Source organism: Pocillopora damicornis, chromosome 12 (assembly GCF_964200805.1).
Source record: "Pocillopora damicornis chromosome 12, jaPocDami1.2, whole genome shotgun sequence".
Classification (NCBI taxonomy): Eukaryota; Metazoa; Cnidaria; class Anthozoa; order Scleractinia; family Pocilloporidae; genus Pocillopora; species Pocillopora damicornis.
In genome coordinates, this window is record NC_142681.1 from 6,763,999 (window position 1) to 6,777,932 (window position 13,934).

The 13,934-nt window shown below is 39.9% G+C and overlaps 1 protein-coding gene across 3 annotated transcripts in view; it reads left to right on the top strand.

The window, feature by feature from the left end:
• Window positions 1–13,887, top strand: part of LOC113681267 (glutathione hydrolase 1 proenzyme) — a 55,838-nt gene extending 41,951 nt beyond the window's left edge. Inside the window, exons 1-11 of one of the 3 annotated variants that reach the window (XM_089190717.1) lie at window positions 26–370; window positions 2,310–2,353; window positions 3,176–3,241; window positions 6,528–6,706; window positions 7,158–7,454; window positions 7,847–8,045; window positions 8,657–8,961; window positions 9,722–9,858; window positions 10,546–10,733; window positions 11,587–11,827; window positions 12,523–13,887. In XM_089190717.1, coding sequence (XP_089046843.1) covers window positions 2,331–2,353; window positions 3,176–3,241; window positions 6,528–6,706; window positions 7,158–7,454; window positions 7,847–8,045; window positions 8,657–8,961; window positions 9,722–9,858; window positions 10,546–10,733; window positions 11,587–11,827; window positions 12,523–12,786 — 1,899 coding nt within the window. In that variant the 5' untranslated portion in view covers window positions 26–370; window positions 2,310–2,330 and the 3' untranslated portion in view covers window positions 12,787–13,887. Of the gene's footprint in view, window positions 1–25; window positions 371–2,306; window positions 2,354–2,682; window positions 3,057–3,175; window positions 3,242–6,527; window positions 6,707–7,157; window positions 7,455–7,846; window positions 8,046–8,656; window positions 8,962–9,721; window positions 9,859–10,545; window positions 10,734–11,586; window positions 11,828–12,522 lie in introns of those variants that run through there. The other 2 variants (XM_089190718.1, XM_089190716.1) reach the window with 2 other exon arrangements.
• Window positions 13,888–13,934: the final 47 nt, after the last annotated feature.

Sequence of the window (13,934 nt, forward strand, 5' to 3'; positions counted from 1 at the left end):
ACAGCAAACAAACAGGATCACGTACGTTAGGGACCCTCCCCGCCATGGTGAAACGGATGCGAGGTTTCTCCTCTCCCTCCCTCGCTTCCGATTCACCTTGGGGGGGGAGGGAGGGTAAGGCTACACATAGGCCAAACGGGACCCTGGAAGGTGGATTTGAGATGTGCGTGACAACGAGTGGATACTGCGTCTCTAGAAAATCAATAGGAGTGACGAAAGATTAGGATCAGACTTTGACTTGGAGTGGCCAGTGGCCAGTGTGGAGTGACGTACTCGATTTTCGGTTTTGTTTGCTACAATCCATAACGCAAAGGAACAAAAGACGTCGGTCCAGAGAGTAATTAAATTGCAAACCTGGCGTTTTTTTAAGGTAAGTCAAAACAAGGATGTTCTGTGTATTTCGAAAGGCTTTGATTTAGTAAAAGATGGAAAGTCACTAGTCGACACTAGTCTTGTGACTAACGTAACGATGGACTTACTTCTCCGGCTCTATTAGTTGAAATTAACTTACTATCGAGATAATTGAGGGGAAAGTTTGCGACCAGCTTAGGTTAACGAGATCTGTAGAAGCTAGAAACATTTTACCGTTTTAGTTAGATTTTTGAGATGAATTTACCGCTCTAACTTCAAATCATTAAGGAATCGAGTTACTGTTTAAACCACAGACCAATTTTCCGTGCTGAAATTTACTGCGGATGCAACAGACGAAAACAAAATGTGCTATGACAAAATTTCTCTTTTGATTTTGTTAGGACTTCACTAGTTTTGTCTGGTCTTCACTGTCTTTGTCTGGAAAGGCTGTGAGACAGCAAAATATTAATTGAAAGCAGGAGGAGGCTTAATATTTCGAATTTTTGCGAATGTCGTCGAGTATTTTTCCCTACGCTCGTAAATTACCAAAAGAAGCCATTACTTGCACATGTCACGCGGTTCAAGATGAACCCGCGTTTTATCTTTCTTTTTCGGAGGCATTTCGTGTCATGTTTCAAATCAATTGTATTGCCCTCACGAGAAGTACTTCAATAAGTACAATGCACTCACGTACTTTTAATGTTTCCATAAATGGTACAGCATTTCCGGGCTTTTCTTCGAACGTAACGGAATTTTTTCAAACAAGGCTCCAACGGTAACCAAGAAACCTTGAACACTCTTGCCAAAATCATTGTGATCGTCAGAAAGAAAATGGGATTATAAACGCCATCGGATATTTGACTTTCCTAGTTTGATATTGGTCTCATACTAATTCTAAATTGCTGTGTCGAGTTAGTTGTGCAAAATTTAGTAGAGGATAAATTTGATCTCAGGAGCCATGGGTCGAATTACGTTTTTTTGTGGGGGGATCACACTATTTTTTTTAGGGAGAGCAGAAGGGAATCAGTCATCGCAAGAGATTACACTCTCTTAGCCATCGCTTACGGAGTATAAAGGAGGGACTGTCTATAAGGGTTGAGGGGGGGGGGGTCATTAGAATATACACAGCTTAGAGGGAGGCATAAGGAAAATTTTATTGTGACACGACCAAAATCCTCCTCATCCCTCCTCCCAGGCAACAATCTACGACCGGTCTCTTTTAATAGACTCAATTTTTATTGGCTTAACACTTTACACCCTAACATCAGCATTCATTTTCTCCATGCTGTTCTCTGTACATTTACTAATGTGCTGACAAGGAGAATTTGTTTAACAATCAAGAGTTTCTTTAGTTGGAGACCATTTCCTTTATTCTCATAACATTAATGTGTGATTCAGCGGTGATATTGTAAGGAGAAATTAGATACCAGTCACTCTTAGGAGTTTAAAGGGTTAATAATGATGGTATATGAGCCATTATGAGGACAGCGGAGACCAAAACACCTGAAATGGTAATGTGAGAAAAAAAATTGACAAATCCGAACAACACAAACAAAAATGAGTTTTACTGAAGTAGTACAGTCGAACCTGTATTAAGCGGCACCGTATCAAGCGGTCACCTTGTATTAAGCAGTCAATTTTCAAAGACTCAAAATTAATTTTTTTCCTCATCAAGCGGTCACGGTCATCCTTTACTGAGTCCCAACGGCCTACTTTTCTTCCACCTGTATTGAACGGTCACGAAAACTAAGAATAATCTTTCAAGAGAAATTAAACCTATCTATTTATCTACGTTTATCATCGTTTCTATATAATATCCCTATTATGTGGAACCTGTATTAAGCGGTCTACCTGTCTCAAGCATTCACTGCGCCTTTCAACGTGGGTGACCACTTAAAACAGGTTTGACTATATTTAACAAAATTTGAAAATGCGTTCTTCATATTTTTATTATAAAGTTTCTATCTGCTGAAGGTAACATGGAAGGACAGAAATACAAGATGTGAGTGAAGCACTTTGAAATTTTTAAATTAAAATAATTTGTAACACCCTCACTAACTCCATTCACAGTGTTTTACAGTTTAGTTAATAACTTTGTGCGCTCTACACATAATTTGTGTTCTTGGCGATGACGTCAAGCATAACAATTTTTAATTGTGTACAATATCCTGAAGGCACTTGAAGCCTTGAATTCAAAATGCAAAGTAGTTCCTTTCTCGGATCACTTATAGTCCATTTTACAGTTGTGTGCTTGGTTGCCAAGCCTTTGAACAGAAATGAGGCTAAGTGTGACCTTGTTATGATACAAACCTTGCTGCTTTTCAAATGCAAATTATATTGTTATCATGCTAGCTAGATACTGGTCTCTATCACAACATAGTTAATCGAGGGGACCCAACAAGGTCACTTTCAGCCTCAGTCCAAATCAAAGGCTTGGCAACTAAGTACACAACTGTAAAATAGCTTATTTGTTTCGTTTCGAAAGCGAAAAATTTCACGGTAAAAAGGTCATTGCCTGTCTCGCACAGGCCTTCTAGTGTGAATTTCTTGGAAATTGTTTTGAATAAAGGCGACAGCTGAAAGGAAACAACAGGTAAACGCTTGGCAAAAACCAACGAGGACAATTCTACTGCAGACAAAAGGCTTTAAACTCCACGTGCACTTGTTCATCGCAAGATGGAAAAAAATGAATTTGAACCGCTACGGTAATTTCAAGTGCAATATTTCTCAATCTGACGTTTGTTTATAAACTTTTCTAAAACGTATTTATTTGCTCAGAGATTGATATCTTGCATATTGTAAGTTGAGCAATTTTCTTTCACAGGGAGGTTGAGGACGGCCCAGATGCAGATCAGAAGGTGGAATTAAAGTTTGAACAACGTCCCAAAATGTGAGTAAAAATTCGTACAGGATGTGGACTTCGGTAGAAGTTTTGGTAAAATTTCCGCACAGCCCCATACTTCATTATGCATTCAGTTCTTGAATAGAGAAAACAATGACTAAAACAATACATTGCCATTGGGAAAACAGATTTGTTTTACAATAGTATGGGGCTGTGCGGAAATTTTACCGAACTTAAAGTTCCAATTAGAATGATCGGTTTCATGGTAAACATCTTCGCTCTGTAAGACTGACGTGTTGAATCGCCATTGAATTCCGCGAAGTTGATTTCGAACGTATTATTCTTTCGCACCGTAATCGTGCTCGAAACAAGAGTCTTTGTGATGATTCCTACTAATTTGCGCAAAACCATGAGAATGTTTATTTGGATCAGTTAGTACGTGAGATACAAAAGAAGCAGCAGGTTTATTGCACAGTTTTTCGAGAATTTCAAGATCAACGATTGCAATAGCTTTGAGCAGAAACGACGATTGAATGTTGATTGCATGAGTGCTGATATTTTTCCTTTGCTGTTTTATTGTGTTATGGAGAAAGAAAACAAAGCCATTATATTGTTCGCTGGATTATCCAACAATTACTCTGTCAAACATGGCTCTTCTTATGACATAAACAGAACCGTAAATTACAGTTCTGTTTACGTCATAAGGATACGCATAAGAGATGTTTTAACATCAGAAGCCCTAGGAAGAGAAGGAAGAGAAAACCTGTGTATGAAATGAAGGCTTGTACCTATTGTCGCTTGGGAGCAACTTCAGAATACCCCGCAACTCATTTACATGTCATTGAATAAGAATAGCGTCTATTGTGTTATGCCTCGTGTCGCTTGTCAACATCGGAGTTAAACACACCAGTTGAACTAGACCTGTTCTTTCGGCTTCATAATGTTACCTGTTTATTACTGTGGTGCTTAAATGGTGAACATTTCTCTCTTAAGAGCATTTCGGTCTGTGGTCTTCGTAAACTGTTATAAACTCTCAATTGGACGAGTATGATTGTCAGAACAAAGGCCCTTTAAAATAGTCTAGACAACTGGTCCGGCTGCTTATCGAGCAAATATTAGCTACGGTTCATTAAGGAAAACTAAATTTGTTATAATCTTAAATTTGCATAAACAACTATTTGCCGGTGACACAGCAGATTTGGACCCCCCGCGGATTTGGACCGGTGGATATGGACCCCCTTCGCAGATATGCACCCCCCCTTACCAAATTTTCCTTTTAAGCATCGTTTGTATCATATTTGGTACCTAATTCTATCTGCAACCTTTTTTTCGATGTTCTTTTCAATCACAACACAACATTCCTCAATAAAGGTAAAGAAAAACAGCCATTTCATTGCAATTCTGCCGCATTTATTATAGCGAGTCGTACACTGTACGCAAGAATTAAATGCGAACAAACTACTGCATTCGAACCATTGAAATTGTTACAATAAATCTTTGCTTCTGCTGATGCGAATCAACATTGATACGAAACATCATAACAGTAGTGTAAACTATTGCGACCAGTCACAAAAATAACTCAATCTGATTTTCTAATTAAATAACATTAAACAGTTTCTGAACAAGAACGAAGTAACTACTCATACTATAAGTCGTTTGTAAAGCCTATGATAAGTAAAAATGTTCTATTCTGAACTATTGGAACTCTCAGCTTATTTCCAGATGTAAATCAACATTAATGTCTACGTCTTAACAAAAGTGGAGACTATTACATCGAACTCAATCTTATTGCCCAATTTTAGCGATTATTTACTGTTGAGGGATCCGAAATACCACCTTAACAGTTACGAAGACGTCTAGAGTCTGGCGGTCTGCAGACAATGCAGAGCCACTCGCCCTCCGGGGCAGTCTTAAATCCCTCGCAGCTCATGTGTAACCATTACTCGCACAACTCGCACTGTGCCATTTCGTCCCAACACTCGGGCATTGAACAATAAAATAAATTAGTGTCACAAGTTTGTCACTTATTGAATCTAGAGGTGTTCGACTATCGCGGAAAAGGTTCAAAAACGACCTTTCTCCAAACATTACACCAAATGCTTGCCCATTTTCCCTTGGTCAAAAGAAACATCCAACGAGTCCTTTCCGGCTGCCAGTTCGTATGCATTGGCAATACGCATGTTTTGAATTAGAAACATACTTTAGTACGCACTGGAACGTAAAGTATTATCTGTTGCTACTAGGACGTTAAGGATGTTGGGGGGGGTCCAAATCCGCGGAGGGGGGGGGGGTCCGTATCCGCTAGGACACCGGCACCAGACATCTTTAGGGGGGTGGGGAGGGAGGGTTAGTTGCTGGTGCGCAGAGCGCAAATAGCCAAGATAGCTATGGGATGAGAGTTGGTAGAAAAAGTCCCACGGGTATCACCATCACTTGGGAAGGGTCGCACATTCCCCATTTTCCCCACCGGCTTGTTTTCAAACATTATCTTATTTTTTACAAAGCGTAATCTCGGAAACAGAATTAGCTCGGTTTAACAGAATCATACTTAAAAGAATTCCCCCCCCCCCCTCCTCTCCACTCACCTCAGAAACAAAGCAATGAAGATTATGGACCAATGTCAGTATCTGAGCAACGGCATGCGTACTTACCCCTCCCCTAAGCCAAAAGTAACCCTAATTTGTTATCAGTTGACTGTTAATGGTTAGGAGAAGGGTAGGTGCAAAGTTGCTCAGGTACTTAGGAGTTTGCAAAACGACAACGGCGACGCCGTGAACAATGTCAGTTAAAAAATGAACTTATGTTTTACCTACGAATCTCGCACTGCTCTTAAGTTGTTAAGTTTGTTTCTCACTGTCAAAACTATCTCGAAAACTGAGTTTGGAACACAGGATTACAATTAAAATTAAAAACAATTAGCCGTCGTCGTTCACGCTTACCAGACTACGCAAAGTTTGTTCTTTCACGTTGTTGTTTTGCAAAGGAGGCAAAGAAATTTACAAAGATTTATGACGCACGTGTACAGCCATTGTTCTGCTTATTGAACCTTTTGTCTACTGCCGTTCCCGTTGGCGTTGCCATCGTGGTTTTCTTTAACACCCCACTTACATTGATCCGACACTATTATCATGTTGTCGAACTGAATCCCTGAGGGTTCTGCGGTTCACTGGTGCGACACATGCATCTTCACAAGTTATTGTCATCTTCAAATCGGCTTCCTAGGTCGATGCGTATATGCCATTATCCTCAAACCGTAATTTCAGATTTCGATAGGTGGTTTGCAAGAGACATTCTCTGATATGGGGTGATTTAAACATTCTGTTTACTTTTGTAGCTCCAAAAAATGGAAAATCATCATAGCAGTAGCGATTATCGTTGTGATTGTGATAATTCTCGCTATTGTTCTTGCCTTGGTGCTGAGAAAAAAAGAAGGAGAACAAGAAAAACAAGGAAAACAAGAAAAAACTGTGCCGGGGCCTACTGAGTTCATAGTGCCGCCGCTACCTACTGGAGGTAAGAGGCTGGACAGATACTGAAGCCAGTGCGCTTGCACGGCTTGAAATCGTTCTTAAATTTCATAACAAAATAATTCATAATAACATTTTGAAAGTTTTACAACGATGATGCAGGTTTTTATTTCCTAGATTTAGTGTACACTCTGATCACTTTATTTCTTCCTTTGCATTTTGTATTGGGAGAGAATTAAATAGAAGAGATTACTTTTAAAAAAACTTGTTCTTCTCGAAATATTTATCAGTACTTTACAAGATTTTAATCAAGTCTGACTGACTGATTTTAAAACTTAAGTTTCCTTGAGAAAAAAACTTTGATATTTTTAAAAAATTGGAAACCATCTTTTTTGCGGTTTCCCTTAACACGATTGATTTTTATCCTGAAGAAGCGTCTAACACTTTTTCTTGACTGTGGCTAATTGTGACGATCATGTCTTTTCACCTCACCCTAGCTCCCGCAGGGGCCGATGGACCTTACACTCACGGAGTAGTAGCAGCGGACGCCGCCCCTTGTTCAGTAGTGGGACGAGATATCCTCAAGAAGAATGGGTCAGCGGTGGACTCTGCCATTGCTGCCCTATTTTGTATAGGTATTATCAATATGCACTCGGCCGGCATCGGTGGCGGTGGTTTCATGACCGTGTATAATAGGAGTCTAGGACTGGCCAAAGTGTACGATTTCAGAGAAGTTGCTCCTGGGAATGCAAGCGCTAATATGTATGTCAACAGCAGCCTCAGCTCCAAATTAGGTGAGATATACAGGTTTTGTTCCTTTTGGAGGAATCCGCCCACGCTTAGCCAAAACGAGGAAATCATTTTCACCCACAATAGCTTGTTCATCACCTCACTGCGTTTCCGTTTTGAAAACGCTTACTCTTAAATGCGTTTTAACCTATCGTCCATGTACACTTGAAAAGTTCAGAAGCGCTCATAGCGCTTTCTTGTCCCTGCATCCTGCGGGAACCGTGATGAACTGTGGGCACAAGGCCCACTACAACGCATCACTACAACACATAATGACATATGAGGCTACAGGTCCCGAGAACACAACACAATAACCTGGCCAAGGTTAAACTGAGCAGTTATAAGAAAAGCTTCATTGCTAAAAGATAACCTCCCCTTTCCCCACCTTTTACTGTAGGAGCTTCAGCCACAGGTGTGCCAGGTGAGGTCAGCGGATACCTTGCAGCATGGAAGGCACACGGAAGGCTTCCTTGGAAGGATCTAGTCCAACCGGCTATTGATTTAGCCAAGAATGGATTTCGATTTGGACGTGCTGCACATTATGCGGCAAGCCGTAATTCCACGTTGGCAGCGATCAAGAAAGATCCTGGACTGAGGTAAAAAATGGGTTACTACCGTGAGAGGGATCAGGTGGTTTAGCGTGGTCGCGATGGCCTGATAATTGGCCTCACTAATGCACCTACTTACTCAGTCTACACTAATTCTTTAAATTGTGTGATTTTGCTCAAAATTAAGAGCGCCCCTCGGACGAAAAACTTTATGTTGCAAGTTTCGTGCCATACTTTTGTTTAATCTTGCTCTTAAGTATAATAGTCTGCTAGAATTTGATGAAAGATTTGTGGTTAGTTTCCTCGTGGTGATTTCGTCTTCGCTGTCGGGAGTAATCTCGGAACTGCAAAAAACATTTTACTTTGGCCTAGCTTAAAGTATGCCTTAAGGAATTGTAGCATTGGTTAACTGTGCTTCAAAACAGTTCTTTTTTCTCTTTAGTTCTTGTGCTTTGTCCTCTTTCAAGAGTAATTGTCTTGAAAAGGAGTCCAGGATAACTAGTTAGTCCGTGTTGTCGTAAATGAAAGCTTATGAGGTGGAAACACTGGTTTTTTTTTTTAATAACTACATATCTATAAAACATGCTGAGGTTGAATATGAATTGAATACATTGTTCTCCTTTAGTTAACCTCATTTTTGTTTGCATGTCTATTTTCAGTGAATTACTGTTGGACAGTAAAGGAAACTTGAAGGAATTAGGAGCCGTTTTGGAAATGCCAAAGCTCGGTAGAACTTTGGAGCGAATTCGCGATGATCCAAGTAGTTTCTACACCGGCGAACTGGCTCAGGACATAGTAAAAGACATTCGCGATGGTGGGGGCATCATTACCTTGGAGGATTTGAAAAACTACCAAACGGTAGTTCGTACGCCACTTACAGTAAAGATGGATAATTACACTTTATATACGAACCCACCTCCGGGTAGTGGCGCCGTCTTGTCGTTAATCATGAACATTGTGAAAGGTATGTGGTGTGCTGGTGTCGTAATTTCCTTCTGAATCAGTCCCTCTGGTGTTTTTTTTTCCTGTTTCATATAGCTCGTTCCTGATGTTCAACTATTTGGTAAAACAGAGTGAAAGAAACGAAAGGCACGAGCAAAACAAAAAAATCGAGTTTGAGTCGGGTCGCGCAAGGAACGTGACTCGACCCAACCCTCTCTCCTTTTCGCGCAGCTGCAACAATTGTGCCATTTACAATCCCGCCACGTTTAGTGATTGAGTGCATGTAAGAGGCTAATCTATTTAAGGTTAAGATCAGAAGGTCCTGAAGTTCGATTTCCAAGCAGGCATCTTTGAGAATTCCACGAAAGGATTATGTGGAAAGTTTAATACTAGCATGCGAGGTATCAAAGGTAGTTCATTCACAATGATAAACCAGAACAGAGCTAGATGTCACTGAGTCACCTAGAATTAAAAATAAAAATAAAAAAACAGTGTGATAACTAAGGTTTGCCAGGGCTGGAAACTGAAATTAACCCAACAGCGACCCAAAATAATCTAAGGGCTTATGCGGCATAATCTAAAAGTCGTTATGACGCAATTAATTTGTATCATTTGAAATGGCTAGTTCAGAGTTGAATACATTTAGTTATGAACTTCGATAGCAAAAAGAAAGCATAGCAAAATAAAAACTAGAATGTATCACTCTCTTTGCTGAGCAGCTTATCTCTGTCTCGCACGTGGTAATGAAACTTTTAAGAGCGGTAATCACTGTTGTTTCACAGGTTACAATATGACTGCTGCAGACCGTAAAGATATAAACAGCACAGTGCTAACTTATCACAGGATAGTGGAAGCTTTCAAGTTTGCCTACGCTTACAGGGCATTGCTGGGAGACGAAGACTTCTGGGACGTAGGAGGGGTAAGGCCTCATTTAAGATCATAAGTGAAAAATCCACAAATTCTCTTCATTCAATTTATCACTGCTGGAAAGCATATATATATATTTTTTAAGTTAAGATGTAACGAATTAGTGACAGTAACAACTTTTATACGCATGTTTGGTATTATGCTATTGCTAATGTTGGATTTTTTTCTTACTTTTTGTAATCACGATTGCTGTTGCTTAGGGACCATGTGCGCCCTTGCTCTAGAAGTTTTATGTCAATATTTGATTAAAATGGCATGGACGACACTAACATAACATTGTTTTCCTCCTCTACTACGGTCACAGGTCCCTTCCCTAAAACCAAAAATCTAAAATGGAAACGCTACATCCCCTTGTAAACATCCTTACTTTTAACTATATATGCTCAGGACTCAAAAATTGATTCAGTGGCCTGCATTATTGCAATCTTTTTAATCAGTGCTCATCTTTTTTCCAAGTTTAAAAAAAATCTGTCGTGTAGATTGAGAACCGCTTAAATTATCGGGCAAATTAAGGTGGCTCTGAACCTACTCCACATTTCCCTTCTACTTCTGTCGGCGATATATATCCGAGTTTGCCCCCTACCTTTAAACTTTTGGCAAATCTTTTGTAGTGATACTGAAATATTTCTTAGCGAAATCAGCGTTTAGCGCTTAATACATCAATCTTTGTTTCCAACAGATTGTACAAAATATGACCAGTTCAGCGTTCGGAGAAAGTCTAAGACAAAAGATTTACGACAACCGAACATTCGACTACAAACACTACGGGGACTTCTATTCTAGCGTCAATCCCGCAGGGACTACGCACCTGTCTCTGATTTCTCCTGACGGGGATGCTGTCTCCGCTACCACCACAGTAAATCTTTAGTAAGTCTTGCCATATACAACCTTTTTTTTCAGAAACGCTCAGTGTTAGGGGAAGAAAACATATCTACATCATATATCTTTTCGTAACCTATGAGCACTTTCCGAATGAGTGTCGAAGGTAAACCAGATTGTTTGGTTTGACTGTACTATACGCTCCAAGATTTGTTATGAGATTCTGCGTTACCGTCTGAACCAATCACATGCAAGAAAGCAACTAATCGCGACTTGCTAACTCTCTTTGACCTTTTCAAAACAAGTCACGATCTCCTGCGATTACTCTTCATGGGCGTAGCCAGGATTTTTGAAGGGGGGGGGGGTGGAAGTGTCACACTGTGTGGGTACTCACCAGTTTTCGCCACTTCACCATTGTAGATTGTTAGCTTGAAAAAAGGCTTATAAGGAAAGGGTCACATGCACCCGTAGACCCTCATTGCAAAGCCCTTGACGTTGTTCTCCCTAAATCAGCTTCCTCCCCCCACCCCCCCAAAAAAAACCTATTCCAACTTCTGAGACTAAGTTGTTTGATAGCATAATGACACCAAGGTTGTTATGGGAAAATAGAAATTACTTCTGCACGCAATTAACCTGGTATTAGCATCAATGGAGTGTCGAATAATCCTACGAAACTGAAAAAGGTGTCGGAGCTGGTCGGATGCCGTAACTACGAGTCACACTCGATAGACCCTTAAAAAGATTTTGAAGGCTTCATCTGTGCAGTTCTCTGATCACTTTATTAAATTATTAAAGTAAAAAAACGTCTTGCACTTCTGAGAAGTGAATCCAAAGTCTTATACCTTATCATATTAAGCTATTTATTCTGTCTTTTTTTTTTTCTTTAACTGCTAACTCGCAGCTTTGGGTCAAAGTATCGCTCGACGCGTACTGGCATTATTTACAACAATGAAATGGACGACTTTTCGACTCCAGGTGAAATTAATTATTTTGGTGTGGAACCATCACCGAGCAACTTCATCGCACCTGGAAAACGACCCATGTCTTCAATGACTCCCACCATAATTGTAGACCATAATAACGTTACCCGACTAGCTGTCGGGGCGTCGGGAGGCACAAAAATTACAACTGCCATTCCTTTGGTAAGATGTATTGACTCAAGTGAAATTTTTATCAAGTGAACGCATGTTGACCTTTCACACCCTAACATCAGAATGCGTATTTCCCATACTATCCTGCTTACCGTTCCTGAGTGTATATAGTTCTGACAAGGAGAATTAGTTTATCAATCAAGACCTTCTCTAGTTGGTGATCATTTCCTTTATTCTCCTGACCACAATGTTTGATTCAGGGATGATATTTTTAAGAGAAAAAAAAAGATGATGGTCACTCTAAAGGGATTAAATTATTAAAAGGACACCCTATATTTAGAGAGTACTGAACAGCCCCCGTGAAACGGATTTCTTCTTAATGCATGAGTAAATAGATGAATAATTAGAACAATGTAGAAATTTGTTCCAGTTAAATATACCTGATCCCCCTAAGGTTCTGTTTCTCCGCCCCTCGTTGGCATGCGCAGTCAATTTTCTACAGCCCTCCCCCCCAGTTATACTCTGTAAATGACAACTGATCTCCCCCTCCGTCCTACCCGAAAACCATTTTATTTTCCCCAAAACTCACTGACCTATCCCCCACAAGTGATAAATAATGACTTGCTTCCTCCCCCCCCCCCCCAAAAAAAAAAAATTGTGTTCATCCTACTACTGTTTTTCAAGCTTTTTTTTCTTTGGAACGTGGTTGTACTTACTGTAGAAATTTATGTTTTTGAATGGAACAGGTGGTGATGAACTACTTCTGGTTCAATCAAACGTTAACAAAAGCTGTAGAAGAACCCAGGTTCCATCATCAACTACTACCAAACTTCCTTCGCATCGAAAGAGTCCGCCCCATTTCCCTTGCAGTTCAAGAGGGACTGAAAGAGCTTGGACACAACATTACAGAATTCTCCTCTGCAGTGGTACAGGCGGCGGCCACAAGCCCTGATGGTAAACTTTACGGAAAGGCGGATCCCAGAAAGGGCTCCTGGGCCGCAGGATTTTGAAGATGATTTAAAAGAGAGCTGATAATGTAGTTAGAAACATATCTGAGCATATATTGTTATCTGCTGCTTAGCACTCCGGCGAAGCTTTTTTGCAGAGGGGAAAAGACCCATTAATCACGAAAATTTTTGTAACTTTTGTGTAGTTTCCTTTTGTAATTTGATGAGCGACGTCTTAAAACAATAGAAGACACTTTCTCTTTGCCACTAACCTTTTCGTTAAGATATTTATTGTCCTACTTGGTTATCAATACAGATGTATAAAGGGGAAAGAAAACAGGTTCAGTGAAGCTGTTGACTGCGATATGTCAACTGCTATACTGTTACTCTTTGTCAGACAACGAGATTGAGGGCTAGTGGCGCTGAATCGAGACGTCATCGCACTAGTTTTGCCTTGTGTCAAATTCGCTTTAAACCTTTCACTCCCAGATGGCATGAGTAATTCATCTCACTGTCCGTCATACAATTCTTATAATGTTAGTTCGCAGAATTTGGTATTTGATCAACTAATCATCCTCTAATCCCCCTGACGTTTTTCATTATTCTCGTCACTTTTCTGCTTGATATTGTAATGATATTTTAAGGAGAAATTCTCTCTTGGTCAATCATGGGAGTTTAATTAAAGGGTTAACTCGGAGTCTACAAAAGGGGATAAGTTTCTAAAGAAACTGTGGTGCTGCGTCGGTGGGAGAGTATAACAGGGTAATTTAGTATTATCAACTCAGTTAATAACGTAAATTGGCCACCGTAAAGGTATTATTTTAGCTCATACCGACAACCGACATGACCTCTAACGTACTCAACTTCGTCATCGAAAAAGCCTTACAATCTACTTGCCTAGTATCAAGTATCAACGGGTGCGAGGTTCTGCTATTAATCGAATTGCAATATTTGAATAATTTAGGGTCACAAAAGGGCGGAAAACTTTTCTTTGTAGTTGAGCAATTTAGTTTAAATAAAGAATTTAAAAACTAAGAAACGAATGCAATAGACTCTAGGCCATTAAAAATAGAAAACTTAAGTCAAATTTCACAGCTCTGATATTAAAAACACCTATTTTAATTGCGGTAGAGCAGCTTACGAAATAAAAGTGAGAAGAAGTAATAATTTCTGTTCAGTTATTTATGCGATGTTGGTGTTAAGTTTGGAAA